General features: G+C 40.7%; 1 protein-coding gene across 2 annotated transcripts in view; it reads left to right on the top strand.

Annotated features, from left to right (window-relative positions):
- The window catches only part of LOC126188855 (piwi-like protein Siwi), a 167,476-nt gene that overhangs the window by 46,517 nt on the left and 98,091 nt on the right, over nucleotides 1–22,868 (top strand). For both annotated transcript variants that reach the window (XM_049930498.1, XM_049930496.1), the window contains exons 3-9: nucleotides 511–613; nucleotides 824–937; nucleotides 1,028–1,239; nucleotides 14,201–14,395; nucleotides 14,479–14,646; nucleotides 14,776–14,931; nucleotides 15,017–15,268. In XM_049930498.1, coding sequence (XP_049786455.1) covers nucleotides 511–613; nucleotides 824–937; nucleotides 1,028–1,239; nucleotides 14,201–14,395; nucleotides 14,479–14,646; nucleotides 14,776–14,931; nucleotides 15,017–15,268 — 1,200 coding nt within the window. The remainder of the gene's footprint in view (nucleotides 1–510; nucleotides 614–823; nucleotides 938–1,027; nucleotides 1,240–14,200; nucleotides 14,396–14,478; nucleotides 14,647–14,775; nucleotides 14,932–15,016; nucleotides 15,269–22,868) is intronic.

The following is a 22,868-nucleotide window of genomic DNA, read 5'->3' as shown; positions in this document are numbered from 1 at the left end:
AGGAATCCAGACACCATTAAATTTCCCATTTTTCTCCTCCTCTTCCTCCTCCTCCTCCTCCTCCTCTTCCTCCTTGTGTTGAAGAAAGTACATGCTAATCTTCCACGATGGAGTGACAGCAATAGCAGACAATACCAGTGGTGCTCGAGCACTCAAAACCTGTGAAGTAACACCTTTTTGTGGGAGCACACTGAAATTGAATTTTACTTCAGTTAGTAGCGAACCTGGATTTGCATCAGACCTGTGAAGAAGCTACACCCTCCCTTGAAGATCCCCTCCACAGAAGGGGATGAAACATTGTTTCAACAAGAAATTCATCCTCTTAAAGTATAATAGCCCAGAATATTTTAGTGTGATGTGTCCACGTGTGAAAGTTTACGTTTTACATTTGTGTTCGTTGATTTATATTGTATTCTTGTAGTGTACTGCATAGTTATGGACAGTAACCCAAATACAACTAAGACTCTCGACATGTAATATGTTCTGTTTTGTTTGGCTCTCATTAACTAGGGCCGTGCGTTACTGCGTGGTGCAGCCAGTAGGCCTGGAGGTGCTGCTGCTGGGGATGGTGAAAGAGCACTGCTGGAAAAGAAGATGGAGGAATTGGCTATAGGTGAGGTATTTGAAGTATCTCCAATAAGGTTTTTTTCCAGCTGCATGTTAAAAGAAATTGAGGTTATTTTTAAGTCATTTATGAGTTCATACTTAATATGATAATGCTGTTCACTTATGTTTTAGTGAACTGTACATAACAGCAATTAGATAATTTAGTGTGAATTGGTGAATCTTCCTTCAATAACAAAAAAATTGATGTCCCTTTTAGGAGGAGACGGTAATGGTGCACAAGTTTCAGTGGGAAGAGGGGTGATGAGAGGAAGGAAGGTGGTGAGTGCAGAAGCTTTGAAACTAAGACCAGAGCATCTGCCAACAAAGAAAGGTATGCAGGATTTGTCATGCAAGAACATTTGAATTTAACATTTTGTAGTGGGTTAGCTGATGGTTAAATGTTATCCATTGCAAAATGCAGGTACATCTGGTGTTCGCGCAACGATTCAAACAAATTACTTTAAGCTCGAAACTCACACTGATTGGAGATTATTCCAGTATAGAGTTGATTTTGCCCCTGAAGAAGACAACACTTTTGTGAGGAAAGCATTGTTAAGAGTTCACAAGAAGAGACTTGGAGGATTCATTTTTGATGGGACAGTGATGTTCACATCAAGCAGATTATCTCCAGATGTGAGTATATCCTATCCTTTTTCATTATTGTGGAGTGAAAATTTCAGGTTACTTATTACACTTCATATTCATATAGCATCTGCTATTGTACTTTAGTTGTCAAGTGATTTATTGAAGTCAAAGGAAATCGAAAATCTGTATAACTTGGCTTGAATCCAAGTACACTATCTTAAATTGTGCAACTTTGCTCAGTATTTGGTTTAGGAAAAGAAACTAATATAACATATCGGACTAAAATAGCTTACATTGTGCTCAAAACCATAAACAGTTACTGGAACAAGAAAACATTATTCTTTTAAATATCAAAATGTAAACATATGAACTGTTACCAACGCCATTCATAAATTTCATTATTCATATTGGACTTTGTTGAGATGCAGAATATGCAACTGCATTTGGAAGAGAAGCAGAAACCCAGTGGCACAGACTTTCTTCTGTAAACACACATGCAGTAAAGACAGCTCACATGTTCTCAGCATACAAATATGTATGATAATTTCAGTAAGTGAGAAGTATTTTAGTGGACTAATATATTCACTTACACAAGAAATGCTCTTATTTCTGCTGTAAAACCCCTTTCTCTTTGTTCTGTTTTGTAAATAAGATTCGTACCATTTTTTTATCCCTTGAATTTCTGGAAGGCTTTAGAAAGATTTCTCCCCCTCAACACCTTTGTTATTGTGTGTGTTCACTATTTTATATTTGTAAGCCATTATTCGTTTTTCAGTACTTCTTTCAGTTCGAAAACTGTTTGTTACTATTTCGTTGCTTGCATTAAAGTATGTGGTAACTTGCTGCTTAAATAATCTGTCATTGGAGAGTGTTCAGAAGAATGTTAGTGGTTGATAGTTCTCAACTTTTGTTGTTACTACTTTCGAAACCTCTGTTATCTGGGAAAATCATCCTTCATTAAATGATTGATGAAATAAGATTGCCAATGGCTTGATTATTTTTGAAACAGTTTGATTAAAAATGACATGAATAATTCATCTATACCTATTGAGTTAAGCAGTGGGATTGCGGTTGCTACTTCAATGACATATTGCTTAACAAGAAGATAATCGCAGACAAAGTCTGGCTGCTGGCTGGCCATCACAGGCTAAGTCAGTCATTCACTTACATAGACTATAAACTTCGCTACCTTCCAAAATTCCAAGTCCGGTCATTCACGTATGAATTGGAACACTGTAGGATGCAGATGTTTGTGGATAGTGCCTTTTATTTAAGCTATATCCACATATAGCCTAATGGCAAATTTTAGGAGTGTAAAAGCAAACTCGGGAGTTCAGACCCACTCCTGTGATTTTTTTAACCTCAATTTATCTGCATGGTAAAAAAATCAGTATCGTGGAAGCACGAAGATCATTTCTCTTTCTGACTCACCAGTTGTAGCAAATCCATCCAAAAACATTTATGGAAGAACTTGTGGTAGTGTGTTCAGATTGGTACTTTGTGTTACAGTTGGCCCTTGATGCAGCAGATGCCAGATGTTCTTGGGCAGCTGTAGTGTAATCATCGTTATACGATAACACTAGACAGATATGGTAATAGACATTTTTGTGCTCAAAATTGCACATTTCATTAGAGGTGTGTCACATCAACCATGAAAGGGTTAAGCATGTTATTGTTGTGGTCTTCAGTCCAGAGACTGGTTTGATGCAGCTCTCCATGCTACTCTATCCTGTGTAAGCTGCTTCATCTCCCAGTACCTACTGCAACCTACATCCTTCTGAACCTGCTTAGTGTATTCATGTCTTGGTCTCTTGGTCTCCCTCTACGATTTTTACCCTCCACGCTGCTCTCCAGTACTAAATTGGTGAGCTCTTGGTGCCTCAGAACATGTCCTACCAACCGATCCTTTCTTCTAGAACGCCAGTTTTCTTTCTCCTGATAACGACATCCTCCTTAGTAGTCCCCACCTGGAGATCCGAATAGAGACTATTTTACCTCCAGAATATTTTACCCTGGAGGACGCCATCATCATGTAACCATACAGTAAAGCAGCATGACCTTGGGAAAAATTATGGCTGTAGTTTCCCCTTGATGTCGTAAAAAGTGTGCAAGCCCTTTCCAACTTGTCTTGCCTTTCACCAATGTATCTTTACACAATATAGGAATCGTCCGCAGTTCCTTGTGCATGTTGTTTAAAGACGAAGCAGCTTTGTAGGTATTTAGAACATGCACTCCACTCATGTTGGGTTTATGAGAAACCATATGCTGCCATTGAGACATCACATCAGCAAAGATTTCCATCAACATTTGGGCAGGTGAAGATTATCAATTGACAGGACCATATTTTCTACTTGCCCATACCTTCTTTTCCCACAACATATGTTAATGGACTTTCTGGATGATATTCCATGTGGCGAAGGTTGCTGATGTGGTTCATGCATAATGGTGCACCGCCGACTTTCATGTTGCTGTTCTGGAATATGCAGCATAATTCTTTGGCACGTCTATGAATTGTGGCTCGCCAATACCTTGCTTTGCCTTTCACTTCCCCCAACTTGAACCCATTGGATTATTGTGTAGTATATTCCAACTGTGGAGACAGTGTCTAACTGCAGGAACACATTGTGGATGGATGGCAATGCATTCGAAACAGCTTGGATTTTTGGTCTTGTACAGCCATTGATGAAAAGACATGCTCAAACTTGCTTGCGCTTGCACATTAATGGCGGCCATGTGGTACACTTGTACAGGGAAACCTCTTTATAACGTTCCTCTATATAATGTTTTCCTCTATGTTACGTCCGTTTTTTCGGTCCCGAGTGAAAGCCCATATAAACAGTGTTAAATTTTCCTCTTTACTGCGCTTCCTCTATATTGCAGTTTCCTCCATGTAACGCTCATATTTTTGGAACCCTGGTAAATTATTTACCTCTTTATAACGTTTAAGTGACTGGATGTAGATGCATCGTTTTCCGTTACGTGGTTTCACAGTTTGCACTGGCTCGGAAAGCCCGCGCTCAGCGTATTTCATATGTCAGCGGCAAAACCCGGTCACGTGACATGTGACGCACGTTCTGCTTGCGGTCTTTTTGGCGCAGTTTCAGTCGATGCTTTGTATTAGTACTTAGTAGCGTGTTGTGTGAGCTGAGCAGCAAACAGTTCGTGTGCCTAGTAAGTGTGTCTTCGATATAACGTTTTTTTTTTTAAAGCTTTCATCAGTGGTCATGGGTGAAAAGCGAAAGAATATTTCTCTGGAAGAGAAGGTTTCTATTATTAAAAAAGTGGAGGCATCTCCTGGTGTGACTCGCGTGGAGCTAGTGAAGCAATTGGGACTGGCCCCTTCAACACTCAACACTATTATGAAAAACAGATCGTCGATAATGGAAGGGTTTGAGAATTGTGGAAATTCGAAACGTATGCGTTTGAAACAATCTACTTACGACGAAATGGAGAAAGTTTTATTAACTTGGTTTCAGCAAGCACATGCTGCAAACATTCCTATAAACGGAACTATTTTGAAGGAGAAGGCACTTCAAATATCACTTCAGTTAGGAATGGACAATTTTAATGTGTCCAATGGATGGATTGATAAATTTCGACAGCGTCATGGTGTTGTGTACAAATTGAAATGTGGAGAAAGTAAAAGTGTGGACGAACCAACTGTAGCTCAGTGGATACAGACTCTCCCTAATCTGATACAGGGCTACAAACTGCATGACATTTATAACGCTGACGAAACCGGCGTGTTTTTCAATTTTATGCCGGATAAGACATTTACTTTTCGTGGGGAAAATTGCCATGGCGGTAAGAAGAGCAAGGAACGTCTTACCATTTTGTTGTGTACAAACGCTGATGGCAGTGAAAAACTGAAACCTTTGGTTATCGGGAAGCCAAAAAATCCAAGGTGCTTCAAAAACATTTCCACGTTTCCGTGCAAATATACAAACAATACCAAGGCATGGATGACCAGTGAAATATTTTTATGTTTTCTAAGAGAATTTGATGCCTAAAAGGGGAGTGCTGCAAGAAGTGCTGCTGTTTGTGGATAGATGTGTGGCACATCCACCAGACGTACCCTTTCTGAGAAATGTTAAAGTAATTTTCTTGCCACCCAACTGCACCAGCCGTCTGCAACCTTTGGACTTGGGCATAATACACACCCTTAAGGTTAAATATAGGACAGCCCTTGTAAAAAAAGGCCTTGAATTTGATGGACTAAAGAAAACCGGGAAGCCAGCAAAGCTCACAACTGAAACTGAACATTTTACAGGCAATAAATTTAATTATGTACTCGTGGAGGGAAGTAAGTGCAGAAACTATTAAAAACTGTTTCACAAAAGCGGGATTCTGTGAGAATGAGGTGGCAGCTCCTGTGGAAGAAGTTGCAAGTGATTTGCAAGAGTTTCACCAATTAATAGGCAGTGATTCTGTCACTTTTGAGGACTTTGTGGCTGTGGATGACAACGTGACAACCACAGGAGTACAAAGTATTGAGGAGCTGACTGCAGAGAGAAGCTTGGAGAGTAATAGTGGTAGTGAAAGTGACAGTGACAAGGAAGATGACCCTGTGCCCTCATATACTAAGGCAGCTGAAGCCTTTGAAACATTCAGGAGGTACACGATGGCCCATAGACTTGAGGACAGAACAGTAGTTCAACTTGCTCATTTGGAGCAAGAAATGATTGCCATAGAGTCTAGGAGAAACAGAAAACAAGCAAGCCTGCTTGAATATTTTAAAAAATCATAGGTATGTTATTTTCAGATTGCTTAGGTTCCTAGAGTTTTGTGCAAATTTAAGTTCCATTTGATAATTTAATTATTGAAGTAATTTTTTTGTAACTAATTCTTTTTTAATCTGTCCCATTTACTGTGTTTTTATGTAATATGTTCAGTATATCATAAACAAAATTTGGCTCATATTCTGTAATTGGGTCAACTGAAGAATGGGATACCACCTGTCAGCTGTGGAGAATGTCAATCTTAAGAATCTGTTATAACTTTTTACTGTACAAACTGATCCATTTACTTTCCCCCTTCCATCTACCGAGCCCCATGTTTTAATTAAAAAAAACTAATCAGTTGATACATTGATCATTTGCAATGAATATCATATGTTGTGAAAATTTAAAACATCATCTATGGCACCATTTGTCAAAGCTGATTTGTGGTATCCTGATCTTCAGTAATGCCCTATAATTATTATTTGGAAGCCTTCCTCTTTATAGTGTTTTCCTCTATACAGTGTTCAGAATTTGTGGTCCCTTGAAAAACATTATATAGAGGTTTCACTGTATTGTGTTTGTCCGAGTGCATATCTGCAGTTTCAATCCTCAGGAACTTATAACAAAAGTTTTTCATGCATAAGACTAAATACATCACACAGGGGAAACCACTCCTTTCCAGATCTATGTTAATTAGGATTATTTGTTGGTTTTGTTCTCCTCTACCTGCTCCTTGAATTTGTACCTGCAATAGTCTAACAGCTTGGATAACATGCGCACGTAGGTCTTTTGAGTCACTTTTGGACTTCTGTTAAATTTTTTTATGTAGATGTAAAAACTTGCAAGTATTTTTATTGAATGACAATATCATGTAGAATACAACCACAAACAGAAAATAACTAACAATAAGCCTGGCAATCCAGAGAGGGCATATCTGTATTGACAAAAACTCCCATGCTCAGTATGCTGAGGGTCTCAGCAAGACCTCCGCAGACAGGCACTATCCTTCAGACCTAGTCTGCAAACAGATCTTCCATGCCATTTCCCCCTCACACCCCCAATTCTCCAACCACCCCAAGAACCAACCACAACAGTGTGTCCCCTTTATCACCCAGTACCACCCCAGGCTGGTACAACCGAACCCCATTCTTCGCAAGGACTTTGATTACATATCAAGTGCTGAAATGAGGGACATCCTACCCCTCCTAAAATTGTGTTCTGTCATCCACCCAACCTCCACAACATCCTAGTCGTTTCATATGCCACCCCACATCCCGATCCTTGTGGAAGGCCAAGGAACAGAACTTGCCCAACCCACCCAACCAGCACTTGCTATTCCAGTCGTGTCACAGGTTTATTCTACTCCATCACCTGCAAAACCAGCCGTGTTATTTACCAGCTCTGCTACTATCACTGCACAGCTATTTATATTGGTATGACAACAAACTAGCTCTCCACCAGGACGAAAGGCCACCCTCAAACTGTGGCCAAGAGCAAAGTATATCATCCTGTGGCACAACATGCAGTTGAACATAGCACACTTCATTTCAGTGGCTGCTTCACTAACCGAGTCCGCAGTTCGTGGTCTCGCAGTAGCATTCTCGCTTCCCGAGCACGAGGTCCCGGGTTTGATTCCCGGCGGGGTCAGGGATCTTCGCCTGCCTCGAGATAACTGGGTGGTGTTGTTCTCTTCATCATCATTCATCCCCATTACAGTCGGAGGAAGGCAATGGCAAACCACCTCTGCTAGGACCTTGCCTAGTATAGCAGTGCAGGTCTCCCGCATTGACCCTCTGTCAAGGAGTATGGGACTTATCACCACCACCACCACCACCACCACCACCACCACCAGTTTCCATCCCTTCTACCTCTATTCTCATCTCCCACCCTGTTTATTTGCAGCCCTCTACCAACGCATCAGCCCATCTTTCCCTGCTCCTCTCCTTTTTTGCTCTTACCCCCCTCCCTGCCCCACAGCCTCCCAACGCTGCCCCTATTGGCATTCTCGTCCCTAAATGCTCCACCAGACAGAGTTCATCTCTCCCCCACCACCCATTCCCTCCTGCGCCCACTTCAGATTGCTGCTTGCATCCCACTTGATGATGTATTCCGGCCCAAGATACTGGAGTTGGCGGGTTGTGTGTGTGTGTGTGTGTGTGTGTGTGTGTGTGTGTGTGTGTGTGTGTGTGTTCGTGCACCCGCGTGATGAGCTTGCTTGCACGCACATTGTTAACAATAATTCTAGATTTTTTGCCAAAAACCTATGAACTAATGAGTTCACGAAATTAAAAACTTGAGTACACCGAAGGTTTCAAATTAATTGTCAGCACATTTATTTAAACTATTTACTGGCATTTTCTGATGTATATGCTTAACCCCCTCCCCCATGAACCATGGACCTTGCCGTTGGTGGGGAGGCTTGCGTGCCTCAGCGATACAGATAGCCATACCATAGGTGCAACCACAAGGGAGGGGTCTGTTAACAGGCCAAACAAACGTGTGGTTCCTGAAGAGGAGCAGCAGCCTTTCCAGTAGTTGCAGGGGCAACAGTCTGAATGATTGACTGACCTGGCCTTGTAACACTAACCAAAACGGCCTTGCTGTGGTGGTACTGCGAACGGTTGAAAGCAAGGGGAAACCACAGCCGTAATTTTTCCCAAGGTCATGCTGCTTTACTGTATGGTTACATGATGTTGGTGTCTTCCAGGGTAAAATATTCTGGAGGTAAAATAGTCTCTCTTCGGATCTCCAGGTGGGGACTACTCAGGAGGATGTCGTTATCAGGAGAAAGAAAACTGGCGTTCTAGAAGAAAGGATCGGTTGGTAGGACATGTTCTGAGGCACCAAGGGCTCACCAATTTAGTATTGGAGAGCAGTGTGGAGGGTAAAAGTTGTAGAGGGAGACCAAGAGACCAACCCACGTGTCTGCTGTGTGACTGCTGATTTTGATAGCATATGCCTGGGCAGATAGTGGAGATTAGGAGGTAGGGAAGGATTAACGAGTTTGGGAGGGAGTAGTGGGATAGTATGAGGCATGTCTTTAGACAGATAGCTTGGTGGCTGCACAACAAAATGAAAGGAGTTTAGAGGGCAAAGTTTATAAGAGGTAGAGACAGGGAGAGGGGGGGGGGGGGGGAGGGAAGTAAAGTAGAGAAGGGCAAAGATGAGGAGGAAGAAAGATGGAGATGGGTGGAAAAAGAGGCAGACACGGGGTTTTTAAGTGTTCGAATAGGAAGAATTCCTCCAAATGACACATAAGTTGGCACTGGATGGTGCCATGCGAGTACTTGTGGCACTGCCATAGATTTGTTTATATATGTGCCTTTTAAAAGGGAAAATATTTGTGACTCAGGGTGCGATTGTTGAGGAGGATTACTAAAGAGGTGATGAGTTTGGTATCAGAATGACAATGGGAATGGTAATGTGCCATGGCCATGGGTGTGAAGATGAAAAAGACAGTGCATCCACTGTGACCAATAAGGAGTCTGGTGGTTATGGGGCAGGGGATATGGAATGGTGGTGAAGGGAGTGAGTGAGTGAGTGAGTGAGTGAGTGAGTGAGTGAGTGAGTGAGTGCTGTCTAGATTGTAGGATTGGGAGTGGGGTTACAGACAATAGTTAAAAGTTGTTGGTCAACATAGGCAGGGGTTCATTCCGTGGGAGCATTGTACCCAGCCATGATGGGACAATGAGTAAGGAGACCTGTGGGGTTGGATTTGTGAAGTTGGAGACTAGGTAAACAGTAGGAGTGAGGTGGGAGATGGATTCAGGTATCAGGTTTTGGGATGGACCTAAGGTCTTGAGCAGCTGAAGGTCCTGATGGACTTACAGTTTAGGGTTGTGGTTGTAAGATTTGTATGCAGCTTTGTCAGAAAGTTGGGGCCTTCAGTCACAGCCACTAAGACAGGTTGTCTGTGGGAGGATGATAAAATCTGGACTCGAATAGTTATCAGGTTATGGTTAGCTATGTGTTCTATATTGAGATTTTAGGCTGCCTCAGGAGGGATTTAGGAAAGGAAGGTGAGGCCACATTAGAAGTGAGTAATTCTTGTGGGGTGTATACGCCCCAAGAAATTCGGGAAAAACCTGGGAATTTTTTATCCATGAGAAAACCAGGAAAAAACTTGAACTTTTCGTTGTCTTAGTTTTCAGTTAAATTTTTGTAGTTTTGACTGGTAACAACTGATACTCTAACAAAGAATTTTACTTTACCCTGCTACTGCAGAATAATATTACAACAATAAAACTTAAACGAGGGGGGGAAAAAACCAAAATAAAACTTAAGTTACAAAGGAAATGCACCATTTACATCATCAAAACACAGTGCGAAGAAGACTGTGCAATACTTCACAACAAAAAACAGCTTTTGATGAGTGAGTGTGACGTCGCAACGGTTTACATTAGGTTTGTATGAGCATTTGCCAGTGGGCTTAAGTGCATGTGCAGTTGAGTTGCATATGAGCAGTACCTTGTCCCACTTCTGGCTGCTTGAAGTGTGGCTGTTAGCTGTAGCGCCAGTAGCAACAAGTAGCGAGATGCTATCTGGAAAAAATTTTCTGGTGTGCTTGAGCAGCCAGATTAGCATATGCGCAGAACAATCTGAGTTGGAGGGGGGAGGGGTGTAGTCTAAACATGACCTGTGTTTATGTTTAGTGATATTGCTCCTTCCTCTTCATTTACAGCTGTCGTCAAATGAAAACAAAATTGATTTCTTTGATGGGGAGCTATCAAGTGAATTGAAATACATTTTTATAATTATGGAAGGCTAAATTTTTTTGTTAGTTTGCTTTTTGATTTTAGTTTCGGGTTTATGGCAGTCAGGCATTGATTGACTTCCAGAACAGGGAAGTTATTTTTGTCAGTTTGCTAAAGAAATTTGGGTTTTGTTAATCTTTTCTGCAGAGACAGTCTGTTTATTTGAAACACTGTTGTCTAGTGTCAACTATTTGCTGAATTTAAAGTGCACGTTTTTATCTTCTGGTATGTATATTATGCCACAATAAATAACCAAACATGAGATAATACAGTAGTGGTACTCCAAGAAAATTTGCATCCCAAGAAACGTGCTTCAAAGCTTAATATTAGGTTGGGGCCTACTTCTTTGTAAATCTGGACATACATGTGTGCAAGTGAAGCTGAATTATGCATTTTAGTATGGCGTATGAAGTTGGAGTATCTTCTGAGGTCCTATTTAGTTTATGATGTAATGTAAGATTTCTTAATCCCATATGCAGATGAACATATGAGCTTATTACGTCATCGTAGCTGCGCAAGACCTGTAACACTGTTTTATGGACTCTCTGACGACTGCTGAAAGGAATTCTAACAGGTCGCAGGAAAATATTGCAAATGGTGGTTTGAAAAGCATTACTTAAGTAAATGTCATTTTATAGAAGATAAAATATGTTACATGTGTGAATGTGCTTTAAGTTTCTTAAATCACAGAGCGTTTGATTCTCATTTAAAGCTTAACACATTGAGAACCAGCCACTTAGAAGAATTTCAATCCCAGAAGACCAGGAATTTATATAATTATTTAATAATATTGTGAAAAGGAATGATGCTACTCACCATATAGCGGACATGCCGAGTTGCAGAAAACCGCAACAAAAAGACTCTCACAATTAAAGCTTTTGGACATTAAGGCCGTAGTCAACAATAGACAAGTCACACACGCGCACACTCTCGCAAACGCAACTCAAACACACATGACTGCAGTCTCAGTCAACTGACTCCACCAATGTAATTATAAAAAAATTGAAAGCTTACCTTTTCTTCATATCACTTAACACTGATGTTGCGATTGGCTGACATCATCACGTGTTCTATGCTCTGAATACCTGCTATCATGAGCTGGCAAGATCATGTGGCATGAGGTATGACTGGCTTGCAAAAGCACATTGCAATTTTGATTTCTGTTCTTCAAAAACTGATGTGCTGTGTTTGATGGAATTGGATTATGTATGTTCCTGATACGAAAAAACACAGTGTACATGTTCATATGCATCAAAGATTTTTTCAGAACGCTGTTTTTTTTCTGGGGTTAATTTTCTAAAGTGCTGGGAAGTTTTATGCCGGTGTGTAAAACTTTAACCGTTCAAAGGATTGATAAATTTTACGGTTCTTAAAGATAATACACTGTCATGCAACACAGAAAAAGTGTGTTTCCACCTGGGAAAAAGTGTTTTTAATGGGGCAAACAGGGAATTTTTTTTCGTTGTCCACGTATACACGCTGTCCTGAAATGTTACCAGAGAATGACTGGCTGAAAGGGGAGGAGGATCATAGTTGGAGGGATTGAAATTGTTTTAAACAAGGTTCTGTATGAGGCTCTGGTTACCAGTTGTCAGTGGGATGTGTGGCATAATAATATTTCTGATGTAGAGATTGACTAAAGGAGAGAAGGTTCTTTAAGAGTCTGGTAAAGTTGAACTTAAGTTTAGGGCTAGAGATGAGGTCTTTAGAAAGTACTGAGACTTTGCAGGCGCTAGGAATTTGAAAGAAAGGTTGTCAACAATGCTACAGGATGAGTGTTTATGAATGTGTGTCTCATGGAGGGTGGAGGAAGTTGTTGGGGAGCTGGAAGATGGAGTAAGTGAAAAAGACATGGTTGGTGTGTTTTGAGGAGTTAAAGGTGTGAGAGGGCATTAGATCAGAGGAGTATGATCTTTCTTCGCTATAGGTAATCCCATGTGAGGAGTATGATCTTTCTTCGCTATAGGTAATCCCATGTGGGTGTAGGACAGGAGTAACAGAGACAGCTTTCTCGGGTGATGCTGAGAACTCTGTTCCAACTATCAAAGGGCAAGCATTTTTCTAGCATTCAGGAAGTTTCGTCACAGAATAAAAAGGATTTTGCGAAAGAAGTAGAGACAGTAAAGTATGTTGTTAGCCTGGATAGTATGGTCATGAGGAACCAGATTGGTGAGAGTGAGGTACTCACGGAATTGGGAAGGGTGAATGTTTCTAATTGTACACCTAGGTGTAGACTGTTCTCATCATGCTCTGAAGTGAAGGATATCTTACCCACATAATCCAAAGTTGTGATCTGCTGCTCACCCAACCTACAAAATATTACAATTATGTTCCCAGTCCTACACCTTGTAGGTTATTCCCTCGTGATTGACACAGGTGCAAAACCTGTCCCATAAACCATCTCCCATCACAGTCCAGTCACAAGCATTTACTGCACTATAAAAGGGCACATGTGAAAGCAGCTGTTACATATATCTGTTAAGCTGCAACTACTGGTGAGCAATCTATGTGGGCATAACAAGTAATCATTTGCTCGCAGGAATGGCCACTGTCAAACTGTGGCAAACAGCAAATTTGACCATCCAGTTTCAAACGTGCTGCACACTACACATAAAACTTAAACAGCTGCTTCTCTATGTGAGCCACTCGTTTACTTTCTTCCAGCACTAGTTCCTCTGAACTACACAGGTGGGGATTGTTTACAGCTTATATCCTGCACTCCAGCAATCCCCCTGGCCTAAACCTCTGCTAACCTGTTTCTCATTGCCCCCCTTAGCTTATCCCTTCTGTCCACACCGCTCCTTATCCGCCCTCCTCTCATGTGGACATTGACTCCCTTTTCTCCACTTCCTCTTCCCCCCCCCCCCCACCTACCTTCAATTTCTATTCCTCGTGCTTCCTCTCTTCCCTCCCTGCCTCCTTCCTTATCTCCACTTTCATCTACTTTCTGCATCGGAGTAGCTTACACAGAAGACAGTTCTTGCTCTAGAACTTCCATGTCATACAGTTTTGAGAGTTCATGCAGATTGTTGGATGTGGGATCCTGAGGGACGTTTGTTATTGTATTAAGTGAACTATTCATACTTACTCATTGTAGCGGCTAGGTTGCATGTCAAATACTTCACTGAAACAAATGTTTTATTGCCTTAATATTGCTGTTTTCTGTCCGCTTAGGATTAAATGGAGAAAACTTGCTAAATATGTTGGTGACACATTCCTTCCTTCTCTGTTTGGGCCCACATACTGCTCCTGCTTAGTCAGAAATAAGTTCCCTTCTCTTCCCTGCCTTCCTCCTAGAGTCCATTTTTGTCACTTTCTTTGCATCAACATTCCTGATTTCTCCACTCTTACACCCTCCCTTCTGTTTTCCCAACTGAAGAAACTGTGCTTCAGGTTATCTTTCTAATACTCTTTGACACGTAGACTCACAACTGTTACATCAGAAGAATTATTTTCCTAATGTGTGTCTATTTTTTTTTTTTTTTTTTTTTTTTTTTTTTTTTTTTTTTTTTTTTTTTTTTTTTTTTTTTTTAGCCGAATGCGGTTTTGGAGTTGACTTCAGAGAGAAAATCGGATGGAGCCAAAATACAAATTCATATCAAGTTTGTGGGTGACTTAGCCTTAGGAGATTATCATTATCTCCAATTTTTCAACATTCTAATGCGTAAATGTTTGGGGTCGCTCAAACTGCAGTTAGTCGGACGGAACTACTTTGATGCAGCTGCCAGAGTAAGTAGCACTATGTGGTAAGGTCAGTATTTAATCATCTGGATATAGTAGTTACAATATCCTTTCTTTCTTTCTTTTTTTAGATAAGTGTCAAGGAGTATAAATTGGAACTTTGGCCTGGTTATATCACGTCCATCCGACAGCATGAGAATAGTATTCTCATGAATTCAGAAATTAATTTCAAAGTTATGCGCCAGGATACGGTTCTCCATATTTACACTGAAATATGTGACAAAGAAAGGGATTACCAGGTTTGTATAACAAGAAAATAGAAATGTAAGTTACTGTAACTAGAGCAACTTTAAGAAAGTGAACTGGTTAAATTTTTTTTTATGATCTACATAAAGGTGAACTATAGTATATTCTTGTTTTGTCTGTAGGCAGCTTTCAAGAAAGCCATTGTTGGAGTCATTGTTATGACGCCTTATAACAATAGAACATACAGAATTGATGATGTTGATTTTACCAAGACCCCTGCACACAGGTTTGCAAAGAAAACTGGTGAAGAGATTACGTACAAAGACTATTTCAAACAAGTAAGTCTGGTAATTTAACTGTGATGTTAAACTAATGACAATATACAAAAACAGTTTTTACTGCAGTCCTTCACTACTTCTGTAGAAATATGACCTAACTATACGTGGAGACCGCCAGCCTCTGTTGGTGTCAAGATCGAAACCGCGGGAGAGAAGAGCTGGTCAAGCGGACTTAATATATCTTGTACCAGAGTTGTGCAAAATGACGGGGATCAGTGATGATATGCGTGCAAATTTCCACCTCATGCGTGCTCTTGCAGAGCACACAAGAGTAGCACCACAGGCACGTATACAGAAGCTGCTTCAGTTCAACGAGAGATTGTATAAGGAGCCAGAGGTAATATTTGTTTATTAATTATGTCTGTTAAGAAAATTTACTAAAATGAAAGCAGATTTTGAATGCTAAACACTTACCCTTTAACTGCTGCATATGTGTTGCTACTTTGTGTTAAATGGTATGTCATTGGGTCATATGAATGAAAAAGAGAATATACTCCAGAGTAGATTCTCAGAGCAAAAGAACATTGTCTGAGAATGTTCTCAATTTCGTACGTATAAAAAAATTTGAAGCATAGTTTCTGATGAGGCTATTCCTCCTCACTGCCTCCCCTCCTTTCGAGCAGGTTTCCGGTGTTACGTCTGCTGTATCCGGCACACGATGCATGCGTAATGTTACATTTCATTCTACTTGGTCAAACAGGCAAACTATTCAGTGCACAAATACTTAATTGGCATCAGTGTGTTGTGGAAGAGTTGCAGATTTACTTTTATGCGCAGCAACAAATTATTAGGAAGGTTACGGACATTTTGCAAAAATGTGTTTTCTTGCAATGTTACCAAATTTTTGATGTGAGGGGGAATTTTTTTGTTATTGAAGTTAGGAGAATACATGCAAACAAAATCTTAAAATCGCTTGACATTTTCATTTTCTACAAACTGGAACTCTGTCAGTTTTCTAAAATGAGATAATTTTTGTTAAATATGGTGCATAATCTGCTTGCATGTCAAGTACGTAAGTGGTCGCCCCTGCTGTTTAAGAGAAACAGATAGTTATGTCTGTAATAAATGTAAAAAACCGAGGTATCTGACTCGGATGCCAAGCATCCAGCGCACATTGGTCTATCAATTATTCATATGATTTTGAAACACGTCCCTGTTGGTTTCTGAGCATTTTTGAATGCATGCTAAGTTGGTTTCTGAATGAATCATAATTTGATTTTTGAATAGTGCGTAGTGTATGTGATAGCTCTGTCAGGGGAATCCTCATCACATCTACAAATATACTTTCCTGCAGACAAAAGGGGACGGGGCTATACAAGCGGAGTAAAGCAAATGGATGTTTTATGTAGTTGATTGGGTTTGCGATGCCAGCGTTACTAAAATTACTAGCGAAATCCATAGATTCTGACTACCAGAGTGAAAATAAATGACTAACAGGAATAATAGATCAGAAAGATTATGTATTATCTTCTTGGTGTGTCCAAGAAAATGAAATTTTGACAGAAAATTTTTGGCCAGATCGCTACACTAATAAGGGCGAGTTTTTCAGTGCCCGCCTAGCAGCCGCTTAAGTTCTACTCTGGAAGCAGCACGGAAAATGCGTTGCACAAACATGTAACAGCACCTAACTGGCGAATAATCCTGGGATAACCAAACTGGTGATTCTGGCAAGATTAATGAAGTTAACCGGCAAGTAAGTTTTGACAATGGCAGGAATAGTTTCAGAATTACTGATGACGAGATAGCTTGTTAGAACGAGGAAGGAGAAGAACGGGGATATCGTACAAAAATTATGGAAGAAAATGACGATTCCAAATTTAAATAAAATTTCGTACTATTACTTTTCGATCTCGTACTAGAGAAACTGGAGCATATGAATGAAATGTGAAACTATTTCCTAACATAAAGCCTTTTGCTTGTAGTAGGCTTAATAGGCATTTTATATTGGTAATTTGCAAATTATGAATCTGGTGGTATAAAAATGACCATTAGTGCCAAAACAGTCTTGTTTATTTGGTGTGTGTTAAAATTGCTGCAATATTAGAAAGGCATATTTTGTTTTATGTAGCAGACAATGACAAAATAGACGTAATCAGATTGAGAAACCACACCAGCCATGGGTACTATTTGTACTAATAGCTTTTTCAGTATTAGACAATGACATTTCGGTTTTTCATTTAGCAAAACATTTGAGGAATTTTTAAGAGGTGATAAGACTCTTCTGCCGAAAGGAAAGCAGACCATGAAAAGCTGGTGCAAGATTAGAGAGAAAGAAATGCTAGGTGCTAGGGATTGAAGAAATGTGTACTGTCTTCCTTGTCTCTTAAATAGCAAGTCATTAGCTAATAGGCAATAAAAAGTGCAAATTTCATGAAGAGTTATTGTTCTCCCGATTACAAATAATTCCATCCAGTATTCATTGCGAGTTTTCTTTTTCTTTTAAAGAAAGAGGGCAGGATGTCAGCCTAGACTGGGAGCAGGAGGGGCACGACAGGACATTTTAATTTCCACTGTTGTGAATATAGTTTGATGGCATCCATTACAAAATATACACATACACGTTTCAATTCCACAGAGCGAAATACAGTGATGTGCGTTGGAAGAATGCTGTGTAAAAAGGTGTGGCACTGCACTTTGGCACACTAAAGACCAAATATCATGTCTTATGTTCCCTCGAACACACGTTTTATGTATCAGACTGTTCAGAAAGATGTGCACTACAAAATCAACATATTTTTGAAAATTAGATTTTTTAAAAATTTAGACGTCCTGTATCAAACGCTCGAGGGAGGGGGGCGCCCCTATCTAGTATTACCCAAAGTATCGTCGATCCGGGGCTGACGCACAGAGCAGTCTGAGTTTCAGTGCGAAAGTGGGTAGTCTCCACATGACCCACGTTTAAATTTAGTGATTGTGCTGTTTCCTATTTGTTTACTGTTTTCACGTCAAATGAAAACAAAATGGATTTCTGTGGCTGGGAGCTATCAAGTGAATTAAAACACATTCACTTAATTATGTAAGGCTAAAATATGTTATTAGTTTCAGATTTTATTTTATTTTCACCTTTCTGACAGTCGAGCATTAATTGCCTTGCAGAATAATGAAGTTATTTTTGTCGATTTGTTAAAGAAGTTTGGCTTTTATTAATATTTTTTGCTGAGGAAGTCAATGTAATAAGTCCTGAAAGTCTTTTCGGGTTTGCTACTGGATCCTAAAATCAACTCTATTCAATATTTTGATTCAATTTATTTATGGAGGACTTCAAGGATATGGCACTTGAGGACTTCGACTTTGCAACCAACATGCTTCTGGAGGTATGTAGATGATAGCTTTTTCGCCTGGCCATATGGACTTCCTACTCTCCACAGATTTTTGAACCACTTGAACTGTCTTCATCCCAGCATTAAATTTACTGTGGAGTTTGAAAGTGATGGTATGCTTCCATTCTTGGACGTCACGGTTTACAATAAACCATATGGTATTCTGGGATATAGTGTTCACTGAAAGCCAATGCACACTGATCAGTATGTGCATGCTAAGTGTTTTCATCCATCACACGAATGCAGTGGCGTTCTTTGGACTTTGGTACACAGAGCATGTGCTGCTTCCAACGTGGACAGTTTAACCCTAAACCTTGCACATTTGATGGCTGTTTTTTAGGAAAATGGATACTCTGAGTGGAGTTTGGACCATCCCCGGTGGTGCATGAAGAGGAGCATAGATCGCTGGCCTTTATTCTGTATGCAGGGGGCATATTGTTTAAGACTGGAAGAATTTGAAGGAGTTTCAACATTGTGTGTTCCATCCACCTTCCAAGATTAGGTCACTAATCAGGTCTGTGAAAGATGGTTTGGGGCTTAGGAAGCCTGGCATATATAAAATTCCGTGTCAGTGTGGGAAGGCTTACATTGGCCACTAGATTCACAGGTTCAGGACAGGTGTGTGGAACATTGCTGTCATACGAGGCTGCAATGGCCAGAAAAATCAGCAGTAGCAGAACATTGCTTAAATGAGTGACACGGGATGAAATTGGACAAAACTGTGATAGTTGCTAACACTTCTGGTTTTTGGAACAGTGTCTATGAAGAGGCAATTGAAAAATTAGGTCTGCAGATCATTTGATTAATACAGACAATGCCGTTTCCTGTTAGCAGGACGGGGAACCCTGTACTATCCTGCATCAACACAAAATCTTCTTTGGTGCAACCTGTCAGAGTATTGGAAAATAGTCTGAGTGCGATATGTCTTCGCTGCAGGTGTTCTATTTATGGCGGTGTCACCTGCTACGTATTGGAGGCCAGCAACTGTGGTGAGCGGCACAGGTGCCATGTTTGGTATGGAGGCCCATATAGGACGTCAATTTGCAGCCTTGGCATCAGTTCTTGGCGGGACCCAGTGGCAGCAGCAGCAGTATCCTGAAGGTGGTGAACAGTTGGAGCTGCGAAATATTGAATTGAGTTGATTTTAGGATCCAGCAGCAAACCCGAAAAGACTTGATAGACGAAATATACCATGTTAGGTTTGCAAAGTCGACATGCCGAATGCTTGCTTTGTTTCTCTCAGCCAGTCAGCCCTTGAGCTGGCCTACAGATCGATCAGCCTGTTGCCACGAAAATTATAAAAATGTCATAGAGTAAACATGGAGATAAAAATTCTCACGGGGGAGGATCTGACATGCGGGTCACAGATTTTGATAAAGTTTTGCAGTGACATTCTATATTGAAAATAAAGAGAAATCTTTGAGCTTTTTGCTAGACAATCGATATTTTTAGAGGAAATAAAAAGTTCGAGGTCATGTTTGATAACGAAAAACAGTATTTTCATTGCTACATATTGAAAGATCCTCTAAAAACAACCATTTTTTTTATTAATACTGTAGAAATATGGTGTCCTGAGTTAAACCTTTCACGGGCCGTGGGGGATATATTTCCCACTAAATCTGCTTCTTTATAGAATTTAAAGGAATGTATTTTACCACTTCTGTACACTCCTGGCTTCTAGTGGCAGTCAGCTGCACCAGCTGTAGTTTGTTTGTTGTGAAATATAGCATTCAGGACTGTGAGAAGTATATATCCCACCAAACGATAGTGTTTAATGGTTCTTGGTATGTACGGTTACCATCAAAGTAGTTTCTGGAAGGGGCTTGGGAAGTACATTTAACACAAAATTAATCTGTCATTTATGGTCCTTGGGAATTATACTTACCACCAACTTAGGAGTATCCCAAAGCTCTTTGGAATATGTCTTACCACCTCTGTCTATGCCTGACGTCGTGTGGTAGTACACTGCACCAGGTGTATTAAATCTGCTACAACTGTTGTTGGAACACATCGCTTCGCTTCTGCAATATCCATAGTGACCTGTATCAGCGCATAATTATATTGTGTGACAAAATTTTCAGGATTGCAGAATTGTTTTCACTTTGTAGTAAGTAACTTAAATATGAGTAAAATATTTATTTTAAATAAAAAAATAAAAAAAAACTGAAAACTGTTCATTATTTTGTACATGTATGACAACACATAACAGCTCACAAAATGGAAGTCGGAAATCCATTTGCCACCATAGTTTTAATACCTCATAAAAGTGCAAAGTTTTTTGGTCCTAAATCACAAAAATGAAATTATCAAACAATAAATACTGCCGCAGAAGTAGCTGAGTAGCACAGTCACTGTGGTGTAGTGGTTATTATACTACACTGTTGAATGGAGGGTTGTGAGTTCAAAACTCAACTGAACTGTAAAATTTTAATTTCTATATTCGGTTCGAGGACATTCTGGAAGTATCCACAAATGTCAAGAATCATTGTTCTGGAATGTTCTGTAACTGTGTATATACCATATGTGTTCTGGCCGGAGGCAGTTCACTTCGCGCTCATGTATCTGCAACTGCTGAATAAACCTTCATTATGTGAAGTTAGTGTTCGCCATTCATCTAATTAAACCTACTTCTACGTGACGTTATTCTGGTGGAGACGCTGGGTAGTGGAACTTGTGATAGCACACATTGATGACACAGTGGCTCCCATCAGGCCACGACAGAGCTGCCATTTGCGTAGCGAGAAACCAGAGTTCGAGCCATATTCAACAGATCGCAATCTATCGGAGACAGAAAAAGACGTTACGATGACACCAATTGTGTGCCACCACATGAGCCATTCTTCCGATGGCCAAGATCCAAACAAGTGGCTGAAGGCATATGAGTGTGTAGCCAAATTTAACAAATGGGATGACACCGTGTGTTTGGCTAATGTATTTTTCTACTTGGAGGGCACTGCCAAGCAATGGTATGAAAACAAGGAGGAGAAGTTAACAAGCTGGGAAGTATTACAGGCAGAACTGCACAAGTATTTTGGCGACACACGACGACAGAAGTGCAAGGCTGAAGATAAAGTGCAGGGCATAGTGTCCAGGAGAAAATATAGCATCCTACATTCAAGACAGTCTTGGAGCTGTGTAAAATAGTGGATGCTAGAATGGAGGAGGAAGATAAGGGTGCACATCTCATGAAGGGTGTTGCTGAGGACATATATCAAGCCCTACTGCTGAAGGAGGTTCTGACAGCAGACGACTTCGTAAAATGGTGCCAGTATATCGAGACACTGCATCAAAAAATAACTACATGCTAGAAGTTTGAACTGCTTCAAAATGTCGTATCGGTGTCTGTGATGGAAGAAGGAACTGATTTCGTAAGTGTTCTTCGTCAGATAGTGAGAGAGGAAGTTCAGAAGGCACTTGGATTGCACGACGAGCAAAAAACAGAGATGCTTCAAGAGGTCGTAAGGGAGGAAGTGGAACAGACATTGAACCCAATCTCTCGTTCTTCATTTTCCTTTAAAACTGTGAAAAAGTCGAGACCCAGGTGGAGTCACATTCCTACAAAGCCGCATGAGGAACCTTCTTTGGGCACCAAGGAAGACTGACGTCTGGAGAAACCAGGATAACCAACCAGTATGTTTCCACTGTGAACGACCGGGACATGTGGTGCGCTATTGTCGAGAAAGGCGGCGGATATTTGACGACGCCTGCTCCAGGAGACAGCAGACCGATCTTAGCCGACGTCAACTCCGGGACGATGAAGATGAAAAAGATGATGTGGGTGCAGGATGATGTAGGGCACCAATGCCGCAAGCTAGCCGCTGGAGAGGATGCTCCCCAACACACCGATCAAGGTCCTCATCGCCGTTTAGAAGCTCCAGCCAATCACCTAGCCGCCGTAACCTGGAAAACTAAAGGGTGCGACCGTCCTTGGAAGTGAGGCCACCGAAGAGAAAAATCCTCCGCCATTGATCACTAAAAAAATGATAGGCAACCACATCGATATCCTTATGGATGGCTGACCAAGCTCTTGCAGACTCTGGGGCATCATATTCAGTCATTTCGGAGAAGTACCATTGCCAGTTGCAGAGAACTGCATTAATAGACAACAAAACATCTCTGCTGAAGGTGGCTAATGGGAAATATGTAAAACCTACAGTAAGATGTGTCATTTGTGTGAGTATAAGTGGCCATACAGAGTCCTGAGAATTCATCTTCTTGCTAGAGTGTGGTCCTGACGTCATTCTTGGATGGGACTTTTTGAAAGCATCTCAGGCAATTATAGAGTGCGATCACTTGAAGATTATGCTAGACGAAATGAGATATTGTAGACAGGAAAATGCTCATCCGAGTGTGGAGACTGTGTACTGGAGAAGCGGTCATTCCTGCAGTCAGCACTAGAAAGGTAACTGTCATCTATCTTGCCATGCATCAACACATGGATCTTGTAGTGCAATGTAAGAGAAGCATATCACTGAAGAATAGCTTGGTCATCCCAGCCTCTGTCGTCTCATTTAAGAATGGATTACGTGAATTGTGGGTAGTTAACTGTCGCCGAGAACCACAGAGCCTTCCAAGAAGCATGTGTGTAGTAAACGTAGAGCCGTTAATTGCCAAACA

This window comes from Schistocerca cancellata, chromosome 5 (assembly GCF_023864275.1).
Source record: "Schistocerca cancellata isolate TAMUIC-IGC-003103 chromosome 5, iqSchCanc2.1, whole genome shotgun sequence".
NCBI lineage: Eukaryota > Metazoa > Arthropoda > Insecta > Orthoptera > Acrididae > Schistocerca > Schistocerca cancellata.
This window is presented reverse-complemented; position numbering and strand designations above follow the sequence as displayed.